Source organism: Dendrobium catenatum, unplaced genomic scaffold (assembly GCF_001605985.2).
Source record: "Dendrobium catenatum unplaced genomic scaffold, ASM160598v2 fragScaff_scaffold_586, whole genome shotgun sequence".
Taxonomy (NCBI): domain Eukaryota; kingdom Viridiplantae; phylum Streptophyta; class Magnoliopsida; order Asparagales; family Orchidaceae; genus Dendrobium; species Dendrobium catenatum.
The window spans coordinates 565,834-587,470 of NW_021319048.1; the positions used below are offsets into that span (position 1 = coordinate 565,834).

At 37.8% G+C, this 21,637-nt stretch overlaps 1 protein-coding gene across 1 annotated transcript; it reads right to left on the reverse strand.

Annotated features, from left to right (window-relative positions):
- Positions 1 to 200: 200 nt before the first annotated feature.
- Positions 201 to 4,205, reverse strand: LOC110115331 (serine/threonine-protein kinase BRI1-like 2). The gene has a single exon (XM_020848541.2). It carries the CDS (start codon positions 3,837 to 3,839, stop codon positions 420 to 422), a length of 3,420 nt encoding a protein of 1,139 aa, XP_020704200.1. The 5' UTR covers positions 3,840 to 4,205; the 3' UTR covers positions 201 to 419.
- Between the last annotated feature and the right edge of the window lie 17,432 nt (positions 4,206 to 21,637).

Here is a 21,637-nt window from a genome sequence, read left to right on the forward strand (position 1 = left end):
ATATAATAATAATATTTAATGATATCATTATATTAAATATTTTATCAAATATTATATTAAAAATTATACATCATTATTATTTAGTATTTATAATTAAATTCAAAAAAGCCACATACAAGCTGCTCTTGTACAGTCCTATATTCCCCCATGCCTTGCTTTGAAGAGCAGCATATAGGTGAAACGGATTGAAGCAGCAGCTCTGATTCAAAAGAGACTATTGATTTATTGTAACTCGTATTTTCTAATTTAGGGTTTCTCTGTATAAAATCAGGAAGACAGAACAAACCAATACAACTGAATTCAGTGCAGAATGGCATTGCGATATCATTTACTCTCAGAATCTGGATTTATATCCATAGCATTACTGAAGCTGATCCATGATCAAGTTGAACAGCGATCAACAGTAATAGTATGAAGGATCAAATCGATGTTTCCTGAGCTCGACTCTCTACCTCCACAAGAGAGCCATCGCCGAGCTCCCTTAGCATCGCCACCACCTGCAGCATGCTCGGCCTCTTCGACGGAAAGTCATCTACGCACTTCAAAGCAATCTCAAGAAATCCCTCCATTTCCCTCAACTCTATCTCCCCAATCCCATTCACAGCTTCAGTCAGCAGCTCCTTATCCAAAACCTCTCTCCCCTTCCCCTCCCCAAGCCTAATCTTCACCCATCCCACAAGATTTGTATCGCCAAAATCCTCCTTATCGGTCGGCCGCCGCCCGGTGATGATTTCTAGCAACACTACTCCGAACGAATATACATCCCCCTTGGCCGTGCACCGGAAGCTCTGGTAATACTCCGGCGGGACGTAGCCGGGCGTTCCGGCCAACGTGCTCACGCTCAGATGAGTGTCGAGAGCGCTGATTAGCCTCGCCATTCCGAAATCTGAAACCCTCGCTTCCATCTCCCCGTCGAGCAGGACGTTACTCGATTTCATATCCCTGTGTATAATGTGCGGAATGCAGTTGTGGTGCAGGAAGCAGAGTCCCTTAGCTGACCCGCGAGCTATCTTCTTCCGCTCATCCCAGTTCAGTGCCGTATCCCGCTCCCGCCGTCTCCCGTGAAGCATGTCCTCGAGGCTTCCGTATCTCATGTACTCGTATACCAGCAAACGTTCTTCGCCGACCTTGCAGTAGCCCAACAGTGGTACTAGGTTTCGATGCTTGATCTTTCCCAGCGTCTCCATCTCTGCGGTGAACTCCCGATCCCCTTGGTAACTCAAGTGGATCAGCTTCTTGATGGCGACGCTCGAACCGTCCTTTAGCGTGGCCTTGAATACCTCCCCGAACCCTCCGCTCCCGATCATGCTCGCGGCGGAGAATCCGTTGGTCGCCTCGATCAGCTGTGAGAACGTCAGCTTTCGTAGCTGGCGTTGGAACGTGGCAACGTTGATGCTGAGCGGCTCCTTCTCTTTCCCGATCTTCCAAGTTGTCGCCGCGTGCGCCGCGTGGAGGCTGCCGAGCATTTTTGCCTCCTCCGCCTCCCGCCGCCGAGCCCTCGCCACGATCGCCCACACGATCACAACGCAAATCACTGCCACTGACATCAACACCCCGAGCACCACGCTGTTCGCCCAGGCCGCTGCGGCCGGCCGGTTGCTCCTCCTCCCTAAATTCTCTCCAGCCGCCGGCGGGAGTTCACGGCTCACCTGGCAAGGGGGCAGCGGGACCCCGCAGAGGCCCGGGTTATTCGCGTATTGGCTCGCCGGGAGAGTGCTGAGCTGCCCCCTTGTTGGGATCGGTCCCGTCAGGTTGTTATCTGACAGATCGATTTGAACCAGAAAGGAGAGATTCGAAAAGGAATCAGGTATCTCACCTTGGAGTTTATTATGCGACGCGTCGAAAACTCCTAGATTCCTCAGTCGGCCGAGCGACGCAGGGATCTCGCCGGACAGTCTGTTGTGCGCGAGGTCGAGCACCTGGAGTACTACCATGTTCCCAAACTCATCGGGTATCCACCCGTGTAGCTCGTTATAGGAAAGGTCGAGGTACTCAAGGGTCTGGTAATGTGTCCAGTCATTCAGAGCGGCACCGGAATAAAGCCTGGTGAAGTCGCACGACTTCAGCGTCGGTACCTGGAGGAGCCTCTCCGGCCGGATACCGGCGAACTCCAGCAACCCTCCCACGCCCTTGCATAAATTCCCCACATTCCGCACAAAAGCCAGCGTGTTGCCTGACAAAATGCCGCTGAGAGCCCTTTCTCCCAGCTGCCGGCCAAGGCGTGGCGGGATCTCCCCTGAGAGTCTGTTGCTGTTGAGATCCAACCACACAAGGCTGGTGCAATTACGGAGTTCTGGCGGAATCTTGCCCCTGAGGCTATTGTTGGCCAGCTGCAACACGGCAAGGCGCGAGAGGCGGCCCAGCTCACTGGGGATGCTTCCGGTGATGCGGTTGCTGGTGAGAGATATCCACTCCAGATCGCTGCAGTTGAAGAGCTGCAAAGGTATGTCGCCACTGATGAAGTTGTTGTTGAGGATCAGGTTCTTCAACTTTGGGCACAGGCCAAGTTCTGCAGGAATGCTTCCGCTGAGGCCGTTGAACCATAGCATCAGCAGTTCCAGGTTATGAAGGCGGCCGAGCTCTGGTGGGATCAAGCCTTCAAGGTTGTTTATGCTGAGATCAATTGTCCTCAGCTGCGAGCAGAGGGACAATTGAGATGGGATATTACCGGTGATCATATTGTCTGGGGCAGAAAGCTCTTCTAGGGAGGTGGCTCCTGGGCAGATATTTGGCGGCAAGGGACCAGTGAGCTTGTTTGAGCTGAAGTCTGCTATCCTTAAGCTCTTGCAGGCAGAGATAGAGCTTGGGAATGACCCTGATATAAAGTTATTGCTCAGCAATAAACTCTCAAGGGATGAGAGGTTTTGTAGAACGTCTTCTGGAATTGGACCAGAGATGTTGTTGTTGGCTAAGTCTAACAACTGGAGGGAGGAACAGGAGGAGAAGGAGTTTGGTATTGAGCCGGAAATGTTATTTGTGGAGAGCTTCAGTTGTTGAAGGGATCCACAGGCATTGCCTAGTCCTTCTGGGATTGAACCAGTGAAGTGATTGCCAGAGAGGTCTAGCCTCTCAAGGCTTCGGAGTAGGGCAAAAGAATCAGGTATCTCCCCAGCTAGTGCATTGTAAGAGAGGTTCAGGAATTTGATGCTGGTGCAATTGGACAAGGAGTTTGGAATTCTACCGGTTAGGTGATTATTTGAGAGATCCATGTGCAGCAAGCTCTTGCAGGAGTTTCCAAAGTTTAGGCTGGACATGGTGTTTGATATGTTGTTGAACGAGAGGTCAAGGAATTGAAAATTCTTCAATTCAGCAATGAGATTCTCTGGAATAGCTTCGATTAAGTTGTGTGAGAGATCAACATGCACTATATTGGCATGAAATGACGGAAAATTTTGGGGTATGATTCCAGAAAGCCCTGCAGAGGAGAGATCAAGCTTTTGCAGTGCATGAGGGAGCTGAACTAGGCTAGTGGAATTGATGGAGAAGGAATTGCTGGAGATATTGAGGAAAGAAAGCATGGTAAGAAATGATAGAGGGTAGAACGAGAGTCTTCCTGAGAGATTGCATCCACTGAGATTTAGCTGTGTTGTTCGGCCAAGAGTGCATGAGACTCCAAACCAGTTGCATGGGTTTCTTCCAGGCTTCCAATTGGAAAGAACTCCACCAGGGTCCTTCTCAATTGTCTTCTTGAATAGAAGCAGAGCTTCTGCATCTGTTTTGATACTTTGGTAAAGCTCATAGTTTTGTTCAAATATTGATGACAAAGACAAAGATATCATACTGAAAAGAAGGGTTAGAAGGATAGAAATATAGAGAACTTGGATATTTTTCTTCTCCATGGGAGATTTAGTGAGAGCCTGAGAGATAAGGCGGCAGAATTCTTGTTTTAAGAGGTCACAATGCTGGTGAATGGGGAAAGCTAGAAGGGAAGGGGCAGAGATGCTTGTAGTGATGGGCTTAGGAGTTGGTGAGCTATTTCTCAGGGTTTTGTATAAAGCCAGCGAAGTATCAGTTGAAATATCTAGGGTTCAGGACAAATAAGGTGATCCAACAATGCTTTTTCTGAACAAAAGAGAAGAAGTGTTTTGCCTTCAAAGGGGATCCCAAGGACTACATTGTGGACCTATAGAAATGATATATATATATATTAGTCCATCCAAAGGTATTCAAGCTTTGGATATGGACATGCTCCAATGCTTGTTCTGGTACATTTTGGTGGTCCCCACCCCTCTTTTCCTTGTCCAATTTTGTTATTATTTTGATGGTTCTGCCTGTTGAGAGCATTGGTAATTTTTTTTCCAGGGGTCTAATAGAGGGGAAAATATTGGGTTCGGACATCGGACACAGCTTACCGTTCAGAGACTGATTAGGTACAGCCACGTTATCCAATCTCGAGTAATACTGAGCTCGGTATTGTGAAGTACTAAGTTCGGTACTGAGTAGTATCGAGCTCAGTACTGCTTGGTACTGTTCAATACCGAGTAGGGGATGATGCGGCGTATTTTCATTGGGCTCTGGATGGCGGACATCACCGAACCAATAATTTCCCCTAATAGAGGTATGTTTAGCTTGCGTTGGAGGCACAACTTTAATGAAATAAAGTTGAAACTGCATGCATCAGGATAGGCCCTTATGTTCCCCTTCCACAAAAGTTGATGACCCACCACAAGAATAAAGCATCACCGGTCTTTCTCCTCTCAGGCACTCATAAAACAATGGCATGCCATCTAAGGTGATTATGGCTTCTTTTCCAGACTTCACTGTTTCTTTTCATTCATGCTTCTTAACTTCTTTTAAGTTGTGCTTTTTCTGTAAAGGTTTGGTTTTTCTATATTATTAACTTTTTTGGAAAACAGAACCAAATTTGCTCATTAGATGAACCCATTAATTTAAAATTCTACGGTCTCCATAAGAATTTTGTGCCATAGAGTTGATTGACTGCTAGATCATATCTTTTAAGGGGTATCTACTACTTTTAGAAAGCTATTCTTAGTATATTATTTTTATGGTATTCCTTGTAGCTCTCGCACGCATCGCCAATAAGATGGCATGTTCGACAGTAAGGTGAGATCAAAGAAACCCCTTTGTGATAATGTTTCTCCTATGTGATGACAACCCACTTAGATTTGAGTGGAATTAGTCATTATGGTAGTAATATCCCCGATCAGTTCACGTGTGATCATAATTATTCTGACATAAACACGCACTAAAAAGTGGGGGTTCCAGTAGTTTAGATAGGAAGGCACTGGTTTCGATTCGCATTAGTGAAACACTTTACTTTTCGATTCTCATTAGTGAAGCACTTTACTTTAAGGTCTTATCTTATTGAAGTAGATTAGAAATTAATTATTTTTTTCTGCAACTGATTGCCTTGTGTTGGGATGGAAGTAAATATCGCGATAAAATAAAGAAGAAAAATAGAAAACAGCGAAAATATAATGACACTAGGTTTTAAGGTGGAAAAATCCAAAATAAGGAGAAAAACCACGGAGCTATACCACAACAAGAAATTCACTATGAAAATGGCGAGAAATAAGCGCAAATCTCTTTTCTTTCTTATACTGTTCTCACACTCAAAACATAAGAGAAAGTCAAATAATATTACCAAGGGACACCATCCTTCAGAAAAACAAGAAAAAATCTGTCTAGTCCGCCTCGCAGCACTGGACAACGTTGTGGCGCTCAAACCCGCAACGCTGTGCTGCAGCACTACATAGCACTGCGGTGTCAAATCTAGAACGTTGCGGCGCTCCACTCTCTGTTGTTTCTCTCTGATAACTTTGCAACACAGGCGCTCCAGAACACAGCGCCGAGAACACAGTTCTGATTGATCGACACAATAAGATTCCAAATAGACTAACACCTTGGAGTATCTGATTTTTAATCATGGTTGAATTCTGTGATGCAAGTTTTCACATATTCTTACTGTTAGTTCAAACAAATATTTACCGATGCAAAGATGTATCATAGCATATCTAAGGGTTGAAGAGGTTGGCCTGACATGAATCTACCTGAATTTATATTTGGGCTTCTCCTAAGTTCAGCTGACCTCTCATCAATAATTTCTTTCGAAATTGTTTGCAACTGGTGATGGAACATGCAATATGATTGAAAAATCCATCATGAGGAGATACATGAATTGTCATGAAGAGAGTGATGATCTTAGTTCTGATATCATTCTCATCTTATTGTAAAGGTATCTTATAGCACCTTATTAAGCTGGTTTGTACTGCTATATTGTTTTTTGTTCATTTATATTGCCAAATATGTTGGAATAAAGACGACGACCTGATGCCGAAGATCAAGTTCTGTAAAAAAAAAGGCTATGTGTGGCATCAGCCACTGTCATATATAGCATAGGGCAGCGGGTAAGAACTGGGTCAAGGACATTATTTTAGAAGGTAATGAATGATAAAAGTAGAAATACGACAAGCATGGAGCTAATAACTTTATTTCTTCCAATCCCTTAGATTTATGATAATTGGATGGAGTAAATATGGTGGTGAAAGGATGGTGACTGCTAGACCGGTCCATATGGGACCGGCCCAGGCGAATAGAGGCGGAACTTCTCCGCCTCTCCCGCAGAGCCGATCAATCCACAAGTTTTTGGGAGCCAAATAGGAAAGAATTTTGGGGGAATTAAGAGGGAAATTTGAATGTCGTGACTGTTTAGAAATGTCAGGACTGTTTAGAGATTTCTTTTTTATTTGTATGCATTAAATAGTTTGTTTTCCTAGGGTTAGGGCATCTTGAATTTGGCTAAAAATTTGAGATCTCCGAGATTTAGATTTTCCTTTGGGCTGTAGCAGCGTCAAGATATTGGGAGAGATCGATCCTCTCGAATAGAGGATCAATTGTATATTGGTATTTTCCGCTTTCTTTTCATCAAATAATACAAATTATCTACTGTTTTCGTGGTTTTGTGTGGATTTTTGTGGAGAAATCTCGCTGTTTTCCGAAGATTGATAGGAAAAACTTGAGATCTACAAGTGTTTCGTATCAGTGACTTACCCAGTTAGATCATGGCTTATGGTGGTTGATTTCCCATAAGAGAAAGCAAAGAACTACACCCATAGGAGAAGGATTTGCGAATTAAGAACGTAAATACTAAAGATAAAGTAAATTAAGGCCTATTCATGAATCAGGATTTAGGACAGTGGGAATATGCCACGCAACGTGATCCTCTTTAGCTTGATTGGTGGTGATTTCATGAGGATGTCGGAGCGTGACTTTTGACGCAACCGCACGAGGGTCTATGAGGTTTAGTTTATTTGCTGGACCGGATTACTGTATGGGTTGCCAAAAGCATTAGCAGCTGCTTTGCACTTTTGTAAGTGTATTTAATAGTCATGTAATCATGTAAGACGCATAATTTATTTTTGTTTCCCGGACAGATTATGAGAAATCTGATTTGTGGAAAGCAATGCACGAGAGGTCTTATTAGTTAAAAGGATTGTTCTTTTACGATAATTTAAGTCCATGCTCCAGTTTTCAAGCTGGACCACCATGTTCCAGCTTATATCAATTCATATTTAGCTTGCTAGCAGATAAATCTCTGATACACATAGAATCATAGAGGATTACACTCATAACATGAACATTGTGTAGGATCATTTCACATATATGATGCATTATGAGAAGTAACTGTTAGGGGTGTCAAAATTGACCCGACCTGAAAATTTTGGATTCAGGTCAACCTGCATACCATGCAGGTCGGGTTCGGGTTCCGTTTTCTGACCCGTTTATAAAATTGGGTCCAGTTCAGGTTGACCTGAAAATCCGAACTCAAACCGGTTTGATCCGAAAACTCGCACCGCGCTCGCTCACCTCGCCAACATCGTCGTCCTCGTGTTCGTCCGGGATCAGGTTTGCCTCACGTGACTCGCGTTCACAATCTCACGGCTCAACTGCTCAAGTCTACCGCTCGGTCCGTCCCAACTCCACGATACGCCTCCTCCTGCTGCCTTGTGCCTCACGTCTAGCCCACGTTCGCCTCGTTCGGTCCGTCCGGATTGGACTCCTATCACCGCCGCACAACGCGTTTGTTCAACCAATTTGCTCTGCCAACACGACCTGCACAGCGTGTCTGGGTTTGTTGTTCGCGTGTCAGGTCGGGTCAACCCGACAACCTATGCGGGTTCATATTTGGGTTGACCCCTAAATCAGATTGGTGTGATGAACCTAAACCCGACCCGTTGACTCATTCTGGCACCCCTAGTAATTGTTATGATTTAATATCATCTAACATGTAATTGCAATGATTGTCGTTGGTTTCTTGCAATTCCTTACAGTTCTATTATACATCGTGCAAATTGTTTTGAAAGGATGGGAGAGATTTCATCAAAATTTTGAAAACTAACTTCAATCATGCAGAAAATATTTGATGATCGGAATGGGAGGCTGAGGAAGCGCGGTGGCCACCGCAGGTATTAATAATATTTGAATGCCACAGCTAGAAAAGGAGAGTTGAGCTGCGCTGAATGATGAATCCTTCCGCACCACACACGATCTCTCATAATTGTTCTGCTGTACGTACCATCTTTGCCTTCTTTGTGAGAAGTTCATTGCCTCTGTTCCTTTTTCTTCGATAAGAAAGTTGAGCAATGATGAAAATGGGATGGGAAGCAGCATCAGCGTGTTGCCTTCCATTGATTCCATTCACTATAGAGTAATTATTTCCTATTAGCCACTATGGGCCTGTTTGATTTTTTTTTTTAATAAAGAAGAGCATAAGAATTTTATGAGATTTTTTTTTTAATTATTATAAGCATTATAAATTATTTTTAAAAAACCTAAATAATACTTTTGAGTAGCTACTACTTTTTTACCACAAAATTTTAAGGGTCCTAAGAAAGCAATAACTGAGTAAATATGTGATAATAATTAGAAATATATATACCTCAAATAGATTCAACAGAAGGTAGTGGGAAAAATATAAGAACAATTTTGGGTTATTTTCTATATCATTTGTATTATTGATATTCATTAATCTGTTATAAATTTTAACAATCAAAAAAATTTTGTACTAAAAAATTACTTCATCAAATAATAAGGAAGCTATTTCAAACGAAGCCTAAATTAAGAAACAGGTTCCTGAAGCCAATATCAAAGAACATTGGTTGAGCTCAATTTCATTAAAATATCAACACAACAAGCTTTTCAGCAATCCTATCCAAGCCAATGATGTCAGATTCCAAGCCTATTGTTGTTTGCAGAATGAAAAATAATGCTGCCTTATTAAACACAACTTCTAAGAATCAAAGTGAAACTGTTCAAAAAAGGATACCTAATGGCCTTCGCCTCTTTCACTAGTCAAATACTTCCAACTTTAAAGTCTAATATAACAACTTTGTCACTAAAAGCTTGTTTGACGAGACTTTCTTGTTACTTCTTAAAATAATTAAGTACAATAATTTTAATTTTTATACTAAAAAATTACTTTAAGAAACAATAAAAAAATCATTCCAAACGAGATCTAATATATCTCATCCATTTCATACCTACTATAAATTATCTTACAATACATCATACTAAAACCTATATAATCATTTTAAGTTATCTTCAATATTTATCCTCCTTGTCCTATAAATGTGTTGCAATGGTTCATCTTTGTCTTGCCAAATTCATTTTTCAAATTATCTTCAAGTCCAACTAATGTGCAAAACTACTATTAATATTCATTCTTACTGCCAATACTCCCAACATAAAATAGATAATATGCTTCCTAAAGTTCTTGATTTTTTGACCATTCACATTTAACTTCCTATTCCGTCTCCCTCTAGGCTTCGTTTGAGACCGTCTTTTTTTACTTCTTAAAGCAACTTTTTAGTACAAAAATTAAAATGTTTATACTAAGGCTTCGTTTGGGACGGCTTTTTATTGCTTCTTGAAGCAGCTTTCTAATACAAAAATTTAAATTTTTTACTAGAAAGCCGCTTCAAAAAGCAGTAAAAAGCCGTCCCAAACGAAGCCTAAAAAATTACTTTAAGAAGCAATATGAAAGTTGTCCCAAACGAAACCCTAATGTTCATGTCCACAGCTCAAATTTCAATTCAGAGTACCTTAATTCCATACACTAAATCTGAAGTTATAGCTAATCAAATCATGCCCACTTTTCTCCACAATTAGGTTAAGCTATGTTGTGCAATTGCAAGTGACATCCTAATCTCTACCAAGCCTACATAACTTACAAGCGACTTGTCATTACCTAGTCCACATTAAAGTATCATCTTTCAGGTAAAAACCCTAGCAACTGCCAAGGCTTAATGATCATATTCTATGGTGCAAGGCGTTGCCCCCTACATTCACTTAAACAAAACATATTGATTAAGTCACCTCTATAGGACAAACTGCTATCTGAAGTATTGACTTATAAACCAATTTCTAGCAATAATCTTTAGATTCTGCAAACTAGATATCTAACATCACCAACATATCCAGGCCTTCTCAATAGGGTATGCAAAAGATGCTATGGTAGCAGTCTTTTTGGGGAGAAATAATTATGTGCGGACACCTGACAGTCCGGAGAACAACCAGAACGCGCCACGTCACCCAGAACCCAACACCAGTACCGAGCAAAAAAAAAGTGGCTCGTTCTAATTGGTCTCCGGACGCCATCCGGGGTCCGCATAGAATAATTTATCTTATTTGAGACCTAGTTTACCAAGGTGGAACAAATTTAGTTTTTGTTTGGACAAGGAAGAGAGAGGGATGAACATAAGAGAAGAAGAAGAGTAGAAAATGGGTGGAATGAAGTTGGGGTGTAGTTATATGAAAATGTAAAAGATGGGGCAGAAATGAAGACGGTTGAAGCAGATCAACTTAGAAGGTGAAAAGGGGTAAAAAAAAACGAAAATTATCACAAAAGATAACGCATAGGAATGAAAAAAAAAAAAGACTAGGATAGAACACTAAAGAACAGTAGTCTTTAAAGAACAGTAGTGTTTTGCACCCCCTAAGAAAATTGCAGAAACTGCTTTTTTTCCCAATTTCGCAATATGTTTGATCGATTCAAACTGGTCAAAGTTGTTCATATTAACTTGAAAAGATCTTCAAATCTTCGAAGTTGTTCTGTTTCTTCAATTAGTGGTTTTGGCTATGCTGGGGTTGGTTGACATGGCCTTGTGATATTTAATACATTGTTCAATGGTTACTTGCACAAGAGAAGCTTCATTGGAAGTAAATCAATTAGAATAAGCAAATATTATACAAGTGTAAGTAGATGAAGGGTGTAGAACGGCTGGGTCCAGAAGGAATTAACAAACTAACTGAAAACACACATGGTAAACAAAATTTTATTGAATCTACACCTTCATAATCTCTGCATAACAGTAGTGAAAAAAGACTGGTCCTTTTGGATCTACACCATCAGCTCGATTCGAAGTATGTGATTATGTTTTAAGGTAAGGGAATCAACACTAATCTAAAAGCTTTAACTAGAATCTGATAATCTAAGTCAGATCAACATCTTTAATACTATCAGTTCAAACCTTCCTTCTATTTATCCAAAGGGTATGATATATCAATTCCAATTCTAAAGATGAGGTGTTTTGGTCTACAATCATTTGATCAATTAAAAGATCAAAATGCCTCCAACCAAAACATTATTTCTGTTAAGCACATAGATCTGGGAGTTGCAATGTATCAACCATCTTTCACCTCATCAAAAGTATCAAACAAAATTCTGCTCAAAATGTATAAATGCCTCATAGGAGAAAAGTAAAGAAGAAATCCAAAGCACCTTCATTTGTTAAAAAAAAAAAAGCTATGTGGAGCCATCATTTCCTCCAAACATGTTTACTGACTTGGGCATTGAAGCGTTTTCTTTTAGGAAACACTGTAAACTCGCTCGTTCTTTGATTGCATGAGGAAAAAAAGTGATCGTTGTAAACAACTTACCCTTAAAGACCTCAATCAAAATCCAACAATTTTTCAACACAAAACAGTTTGGCATTACTTACAGAAAGTCTTCTTTCCACAACGGTTAATTAACTATCTTATTGCCAACCGGCATGATATGTAAACATGTTGAGGCCTCACTCTCACTCACCTAAAACATGGAATCACTCCGCAAATTACACGAGGCATCAACCATTTTCTATAGTGGAGAAACATACCTGAAGTAGGTATCTCTACTCTGGAAGATGGAATGTAAAAGATGGAGAAAGAGCTACTTAAAATCCCAACATCCTTTGAGGATTGATAGGAAATACTTGAGTTCATAAGTAACCCTAAGGGAAATACTTGAGTTCGTAAGCAAATCTAACAGTAATTGGTGAAAAACAGCGAGAAAACTGCAGATTTCAGAGAGAACTCAGCACTACGATGCATAATTTTCAGGAAATTTAAAAGAAGAACACAAGCAAACTTCTTCTATTCAATCCACGAACAAGAAAAATAATAAATGATACAAGTTTCTTCAATTCAAGAGGAAGAAACAACTCTCCAAATTTTTAGTCAAGCCGAGAGCCCAAAGAAACAAACCCTAGATCTCATATTTGATTTCAAACTCAAGATGAAACTCTAATCCTATAAAAGGAACTAATTAAAACAAAGAAGACATACAAAATCCCTAAACAACCCCTAATTCAAAATTTTCCTCCCTAAACAAGTTTAATTAAGTTGTGGGCCCCATCTCTCCAACCGGACTCTCTCTCTCTCTCTCTCTTCCCCTTGGTTAGGCCCCCTCCTCTTGTAGCAAAGAACCGGTCCAGGTTGGACCAATTCAGCTGGCCCTAGGGTCGCCCTAACAAGGATCTAGCCAAAAAACTTGAACACATTCCATTGCTCTCCATAACAAATTTTCCCTTAATCTAGTGAGCATCAAGGAACATCATCCTAAAAATACATGCATACTGATCACACCATTGGGTCTTGGTTTCACCTCCATCTCTTCAACCTCAAGATGACAACCTAGTTGACACTGCCAGCTCAATGCATCCACCTCCGATAAATTAGGTTTAGTGCAATCCTCTAGCTAGTGCCAAAGAGGCAAAAAAACATAATTCTTAAGCAGGATCATTCATGAGGCTTCTCTGATTTTAGCAGTTGTACTAAGCATCATATCCTCTTAGATTCAAGATGCCTGCTATGGCCTTTATGATAGTTCAATGGATCCCTACGAGCATGTGGACAATTTACCAATCTATTATGCATATTGAGTACGCATAGACATGCTTGTTTGCTTAGAATTCGCAATTGCGCTGAAGGGAAAAGCCCAAATATGCTTCCATTCCCTTATAATTCGCAATCTGAGCACAATCTCAAGCCAAGCTCATACAGTGAGCTCAAGCTCGACTCACCAAAATAGCAAGCTCCAACTCAAGTCATGAGCTTGAGGATCCCAAAATCTTGAAAACACCATGACGAGAGTTCGCTAAAATTGACAAGAAATCATTGGGCATGACATCAGCTGAAATCGATGGGTGAAGGAAGTCGCAACAACAACTCGATAGAGATGCCATTGATGGCACGCGCTAACTCGCAACAAGAGCTCGTTGGACAAGGCAATAACTTCAATGAGTGATTTGCATTGGGGCCTTGTAAAATGCATCTATGGGACCAATGGGGAGGTCGCAATAAGAGCTTGTTGGACAAAGCATTGATAACAACATTGACATTTGAAAAGGTGAAATTTAGGGCTAAGAAGAGATAGAAATTAGGAATTTGGATTTAATCGAACTTTCTTGGAAGCCAACATGTTAAGGCTCATCAAATTCAAACTCAAACTTGTATAATGAGCAGCAATCTAGACTTGAGTTTGAGCTTACGGCTCAATAAACTCAACTTGCAAGCTAGTTAATAAAATGAGTTAAAATCAGCACACAAGTCAGCTCAATTCACCGACACCCCTAGTTAGAACCACCATGTAGATTCCTCCAATATCAAAAAGTTTATAGAAAGAGTAACTAGCTTGAAGCAATGCTCACCACAAGCACAGAATCAAATTGTGGATAAAATCAAAGCCATCACCAAAGGTCCCTTTCTCTCAAAACAAGTCTTCCTCATTACTCCCAAGCAGCCAACACCAAAAAGGACTCTCATGAATAATTACCTTCGCTTTGATGATTCCAACCTAGAAGGGATATATATTTCAAATCAAGATATGTTGGTCACTAATGCTGGGATTAAGAAACCATTATTTAATGTCAACAAGATTCTAGTTGATAATGGAAGCACTATCAATGACATTTTCTATCGCACATTCTTCAACATCAGCCTTTTAAAAGAAATTCTTCAATCTATTGTTGGACCCCTCTATTGCTTCAACAGTAGTTCCATATGGATTGAAGGCATCATCGATTTATTATCACCCTAAGCAAGTCACATACATCATGAGTTGGTCAAATTCCAGTGTCTATAATACAGTTTGTTGGATAATGTAGATGAAAATTCCAGACAGATCTAGAAGTGCATTTAAGGCAACTCTAATTACAACCCCATCAATAATTTGTGAGCTGAAGCAAGAAGGAACAAAACCGTAGTTAATTTAGGCTAACATAATCAGGAAACTACTTGCTACTAATTATAGCAGAAATAAGAAACATTATATCACACATGGAAGGGATATTAAAATGGATTAATTCATACATGAAAAGAAAGATGATATGGATAAGTAATCATGTTGGCACTGTTCCAAAAGAAAAAGAAATGTTTCAATTTTGTAAATTATTTTTGCAGTGATCATAGGAGTAAATTTTGAATTATTTCCTAAAGAAGAATAGTCTCATCATGCATAAATACATAGTCCCTTTGTCTCATAAAATCAAGCCTTGAGATAAATAAAATTTCTTCAAAGTATCAGAGCTTGATTAGGGTTCTATTTTTGGCCAGCTTTCCAAAAACCATAACATGTGCTTCTCTTGATTGGTGTCCTTTTTCTTCACCGTGTTTAAAAATTCAAATTTACCTTCAAGAGATCCTTCCACCATGGATCCCAAAATCTAGCTACTCTAGTCAAGGGAAACTCAATAACCTCCTTGGTAGCCCTAAAACTCTAAAAAACAAAGTTCACATTTTTGGGTGAAAAAAAAAAAATCGATGATTAAGTCCCTAGAAATGGAATTTCATGATGCAAGAAGAAAACCTATATGTTCCTATCAACTACAAAGGAGTTTTGAAAGGCTACAAGATAAACAACTCGAAAGTCAAATATGTTGCACTTATCTATGAAACTAAAGGGTTGTTTAGTTTGAAGTAAAAGGGGTGTTAAATATTTCAAATGCAGGTGTTTGGAGAATATCAGTGTTTGGTTTGAAGTGAACCAAATGTAGTATAAAATGTTGGTGTATTTAGAATTCACCCTCTAGTTCATTTTTAATGTATTTGAAACTTCAATGATTTGGGTGATTTCCAAATACACTGAAACTTCATTGTTTTCCGCCGCCCACTGTCGTCAGTTGTGTCGCTGCTCGCCATCACCACCACCGGCCGCCATAGCTGACCGCCATCACCACTAAACCCCAATCTCTTCATCCGCCCCCACTGTCGGCCAACACCATCAAAAATACATGAAGGGAATTCAGCAAAAACATTGGTCCACGATTCCTCCAATTTTATCTCAGGTGTGCCCCATATGGAACATCCACAAGAGAGGGGGTGCGCATTAGTTAGGGTGATCATCTTGCATAAACCACAATTTATGCATGCAACTGCCTCATTTGTGGAAATAATTTATTTACCGCCTTATTTGAGGCAATATAATAGCCTAAGTGAACCAACTTGCCACACAATTTGCCCTACCATGCAAGCCATTGGCTCACACCAAGTCCCTCTACAAAAGATTGAATGGACTAAAAGCTTGCAATGGACTGCAAAATCACAAACCTAAGCCAGCCCATCGACATGAAGCTCGACCACAAGAGCTTGCATAGTCTACAATGTTTTGACTCATCTTGGCTAAAACAAAACTATTCTTTTATTACAACAACAACAACATCAAACCTTTATCCCGCTATGTGGGGTTAGCTACATGAATCCTTTTTCTCCATTGTGTCCTGTTGAGAGTCAAATTCTCATTAAAATCTAATCAAAAAAATTATTTCTAATATTTTATAATCAAATCTTTTAAGTCGATCTCTACCTGAACTATTCTTTTATTATACCTTAAAAATTAAGCACGCTTTCAACAAGACAACAAAATAAAACAAACAACCTATGATGATCCACAACTAATCCATTATGCGTTCAGCTTCTGACATCTCAAACAACAGCTATAGAGAATATCCATACTAAGATATTGGAAGATTTCAATTCCAATAAAATAAAAGTTCAACCAGAAACTTATAATCCAATAGTCAAAATTTCCCAAAGCTTGCAAAAACACCCAATGCAATGATATCCTTCGAATAATATTTTCAATTCTTGATAAATAACCCAAAAATAGGCACGTAAATGATATGGCTTTAAGAAAGCGATGGTTTGTCGAATTAACAACGTCAAGATGCTTCTTTGACAATCTCCATGTAACAATAGTGGAACAAGATAATTATCCCTCTAAATTTATTTTGTCATGTCACTTCAATATTTGTGGTTACTTTCAATCAAATGCAAGGGAATTAACATTAATCTTAAAACATTGCCTACAATCTAATGGTTTAACTCAAATCAACTCCCCAATAATAATCTCAAAGCTCAAAACTTCCATCAATCCTTATATTACTCCTATGGTCATGTTAGTTAAACTCCAATCTTAAAGACAAGCGCATGGGTCCACAACCTTCCAATCAAGTGATGGATCAAATACCACCAATCAAAAGGGAATTTATGTGCAGCACATATCTCAAATACGAAATGTCTTCACTATATACCTTTTTTTTACTAGCAAATCCTCCACTTAAGCGATTATAAATACTCCAGATAGTGAGATAAAGATGGATTACAAAACTCTTTAATTCTCTAAAGAAAGCTTGTCAATCATCATTTCCTTCAAACATGCTTTCTTATTGATTGTACTTCAAAGTATCTTACCAGGGAAACACTCCTCGATAAAACTCAACTTTCCCTTGGTTGTTCAAATATAGGAAGCGATTGATCATTATGAATGGCAAACGTGAAAGTATTGACCAACTTCCAATCATTTTTAGCACACAAGAAGCTTTATCCCAAATTGTGTTCGGCTTTCTGAATTCTTTTTTGTATTTGTTCTTGTTTTGAGATGTTTAAGATGTTAAACATATTCTTCGCAAATCACTTCCAAAGAGTTCTATCCACATGTTACCCTAAGTGTATCATTTTATTTTATTAAAAAAAAAAAGAAGTGTATCATTTTATTTCCTAGTTCTTCAACACTAAATTCATCTACCAATCTAATGGATTATTTTCTATCTTTCATTGTGCATGTGCAAGCCAGCTAGGTATATTTTCAGCTATCTTACTTTCAATAGATGTAACAACCATTCTTCTAATGTAAATATTTATTAATTTATCTTCTTTAGTTTTTTTAATATATTCATCTTAGAATTACCAATTCTGCCACACTTTAGCTCTAAATGATTTTTAACTACTAAAATGTAAACCAAAAACTTGCTTGGAAATTAAATCAAATTTGACTAAACACAATTTCAAGTCAATTTTGAGACAATTCTGACTCAAACTGTATTCAAATTTTCCAATTCTCACTTGAATGTAGTTTGACTCAATTCAAAATTGAGTTAAAATGAAAATTTGTCTAAAATATAAAAATGTATTCGAAATTAAAAATAAATGACATATAGTTGAATATAAATAAAAATCAACTACGAGATCACTTCAACTAAGAATCGAATTAATATAAATAAAGCAAGCTTTAACTAAAAATGAATTTGATCTCAAGCCGTTTAAAATTGAAATTTTTTATTTTAAGTTGAGCTAAACTTGGTTAAACTGACCTCAATATCATCCATAATTAGGATTTTATACAATTTAACTTTAAATCTCCTAATACTCCTGATGTCTTTGATATTTACCACATTTCTAAGCTTGGTGCTAGACTTAACTATCATATATTTTCTTCGTGAAACAATAATTATACATTTAGTGCAATAACATAATTATATACACAAAAATTTTAAATGCGGTCCTATCGAACAAGATATAAACCCTAAAAGGTCTAAACTAATATGTTTTCAAAGAATGGTAAAAAGGACCATCAACTTAGAAAGTAATAGGACCTATTATTGAAAACATAAACTTAGATCCTCCTTTCTACAAAACAACCAACTTAGATGAACAAGCATCGTCAATGAGATTGCCTAATGCTCATAAATGCTCTGTTACTAAAAACTCTCCTCAAATCCTACTAGAATTCAAGGAAGTGTCACCATATCACCAACAATACACTACCCCAATCACAAATTGCATTGGTCACTGGGACACACTATTGATCTAACTACTTCAAATCAATAATAAAATATTTAGCTTTCTTTTTTTTTTCATGAAATAGATGTCCCACTAAAAAACTTTTAAAAGTACCTACATGCTTAGAATGAAAACATAATGGCTTACATAAGATTACTCGAAAATGTAGACACCACTTATAGGAAACACAATAACACATGTAATCCAAACTTACACTTACATATAAAAGGCATGTGTTTAAATGTCCAGAGTTTAGATCACCTTATAGACAAAGTCTACAAGTCTAAAGAATTCTACTACTACCACAGGTGATTTGAGGATTGGATAGGGTGGATAGCTAATCAATCCATCCATGATAACAATTTGAGCGTTAGATCTTGAAGAGATTAAATCATTAAAGCAATCAAGATTAATGATATTTAAATGGTTTGATATATTGATAAAGAATGCCAATAGCATGTGTAGACTGATTATACGATTTTTTATGATTCTAACGGTTTTCATCATGGCTTTTGGTTTTACCGATTATACGTTTTTTTACTAATTGATAGTATTGATTCATCGACTGCTTTATTAATTCGACATACATACTAATTTACTAGTTCCCCACCGCACTAATTTACTGGCTTTTGTACCATATCATTTTATTGTTTACAGACTTTATTGCTACTGTATGTGAGTTTTACTGCTTCTACATTGATTCATGATTATATAAATATTACTGTTATGTTTTGACTACTGACATGCAAATTAATTATTTATCGTGTTTGGAATCAATTGTAAGATTTGTTACTTGTTGAGTTCTTAAGCTCATTATATGTGGTTAAATGATTTCAAGTCTAAGCAAGGGCACAAGGGTGTGAGATTAATCAGGATCCTTCAAGTTTAGATTTTTATTATTTTAGCTATTCTTTTGTACTCATGACATATTTGTTGTGATATGATTGTATAAATCCTAGTTAGTGTATATAATTTTTGAGGAAATGAATACATATGTATATATTGATGTAAGACCAATAATTTTATTTTCGTTGGTATTAATATTTATAAGAGAATTTAGGAAGATTTGATTGTTGCAATTTAAAAGATAAAAGAATAATTCTTCCAAATTAAACTATGGAGCATCACACCACTGGAGTTGCTTCAACCTTTTCACGAATAAACTCATTTCACATTTTGTTTCTAAGAGTAAAGACACTCATCCGCCTGAGCATCCTTATCTCTATAATACTTAACTTAATTTTATACTTCTCTTTTAATGGCCAACATTCTACGCCATAAAGCATTGTAATTCTCACCAACATATTACAGTCTAAAGTTGACCTCCATAATTAAAATTTTCCTTAAACCCTCTCTCTAGTCTTATCAACAAGAAGAATCTCATCAGCAAAAAGCATATAATAGGGCACATCCTCTTGCAAATGTCTAATAAGAACATCCATGATTAAAAAAGCTGATCCAAGAGAACAAAAAGATTAAAAAATATATAGGAAAGCAAAGATAAGGTACCCTCAATTGCAATTTTTAACATGAACATAATTATTATAACTTGTCAGCATGAGTCTATTCTAGAACTGGTCTCTTGAATGGTTGCAAAATATTTGACACTATAGCATCTATAATTATGTCGGATGAGGGAGAGATTAGCAACGATGGAGTTATAGGTTTTGGAGGTTGACAAGTGGCAACACCATGGAAATTTATAAATGAAAATATATTAGTAGCCAAGCTATGGTATAAAGAAGGCTGCTAATGAAGCTCAGTTCAAAAATTAGGAAAAAGAAATTATCAAACTATGCTTACATCAGCCAAATTTGATAAAAAAACAAAGAGTCTGAATGAAAAACTCAGAAACAAATATGCAAATACAAATGGGTACATCCGAGAGATAAGCAGAAATGGAGTTATAGGCTTTGGAGGAAGACAAGTGGCAACACCATGGAAATTTATAAATGAAAACATATTAGTAGCCAAGCTATGTTATAAAGAAGGCTGCTAATGATGCTCAGTTCAAAAATTAGGAAAAATAAATTATCAAACTATGCTTAGATCCGCTACATTTAATAAAAAAATAAAGAGCCTGAATGAAAAACTCAGAAACAAATATGCAAATGCAAATAGGTACATCCGAGTGATGACAAGTTCACACGTCATGCAAATTTCTAAATGAAAAGATATTAGACAGTCTGATAAAAAGATAACTGCTAATGATGCTCAAGTTCAAACCTTAAGACCATTCAATTATCAAACTAGGCCTGTGGTTGTCCCATTCAGTAAAACAACCAATAGAGCCTGAATAACTGACAAACAAACAAAAATGCACAAGCAAATAGGCGGAATTTAGTGGCACAATTTCAATTAGAAAAGAGAATATGTTATCAAGAAATTACTAGTAAGCATTATTATAAAGTCAAAGATTAAAGTTTAAACCAAATATAATAATTTATTATAACCAATACAAGTCAAAAATATCACTAGACTATGGAGTTGGTGGAGAAATTGATCAAAAAGTTCAGACCAAGCGACCCAAATCAAATAGAGACACTCAACTGAGACATTTTTTTTTCATTTAAAGAAAGAAAATGAATTCTATGGATAAAAAGGAAATATGTAAAGAAATCTAGTCAGCTATCAAGATTTCCATGCTAAGCAATCAAGAGAAAGAGTTCTACAGCTAAACAAGCTCTTTGTCATTCCTGCTTTGGGATAGTTTGTTTTGAGATGAGTGATTGTGATTGGAAATCACTTTTGGAAGTGAGTTGAACCCGCTTTGAGAAGTGAGTTCAAGCATTTGTTTGAAAAAAAAAAAAGAATCAAAGTGAGTTCCTATTTTTGAGCCAACCTGCATAAAGATGGAATCATTTTTTATTTTGTGGGATCATAAATCGCATCCATTTTTGCTTTTGATGTTAATTACAATAGAATAATATAAAATTAGTCACATGATTGGTTAGAATATTAATTTTACTCATAATAATGATAAAAAATTTAAATTTAATGTAGGTAAAATTAATCTCAGTGTAGCCCAAACACAATAACCAATTTATAAGAAGTTAGATTTTCAAAACAAATAAAGATCATTGAACCTCACTTTAATGAAACTCAACTCCATAATTTGGCTCATATCACTTTCAGACACTTTCACAGAAACAAATGAACAAATGGGCCATTTATGTAACAAATCAAATCAAGACGTTGAAGCAAACAAGGTTATGTCAAAGCAGCAATATCCAACATGCATCAAACATGATGACTCACCTATAGTGCTTCAAGGAAACTTTCACATGAAAGAAGGCAAATT

Excerpts from the sequence above, each read along its gene's own strand:
- LOC110115331 (XM_020848541.2), bottom strand. The coding sequence starts at position 3,839 with ATGGAGAAGAAAAATATCCAAGTTCTCTATATTTCTATCCTTCTAACC.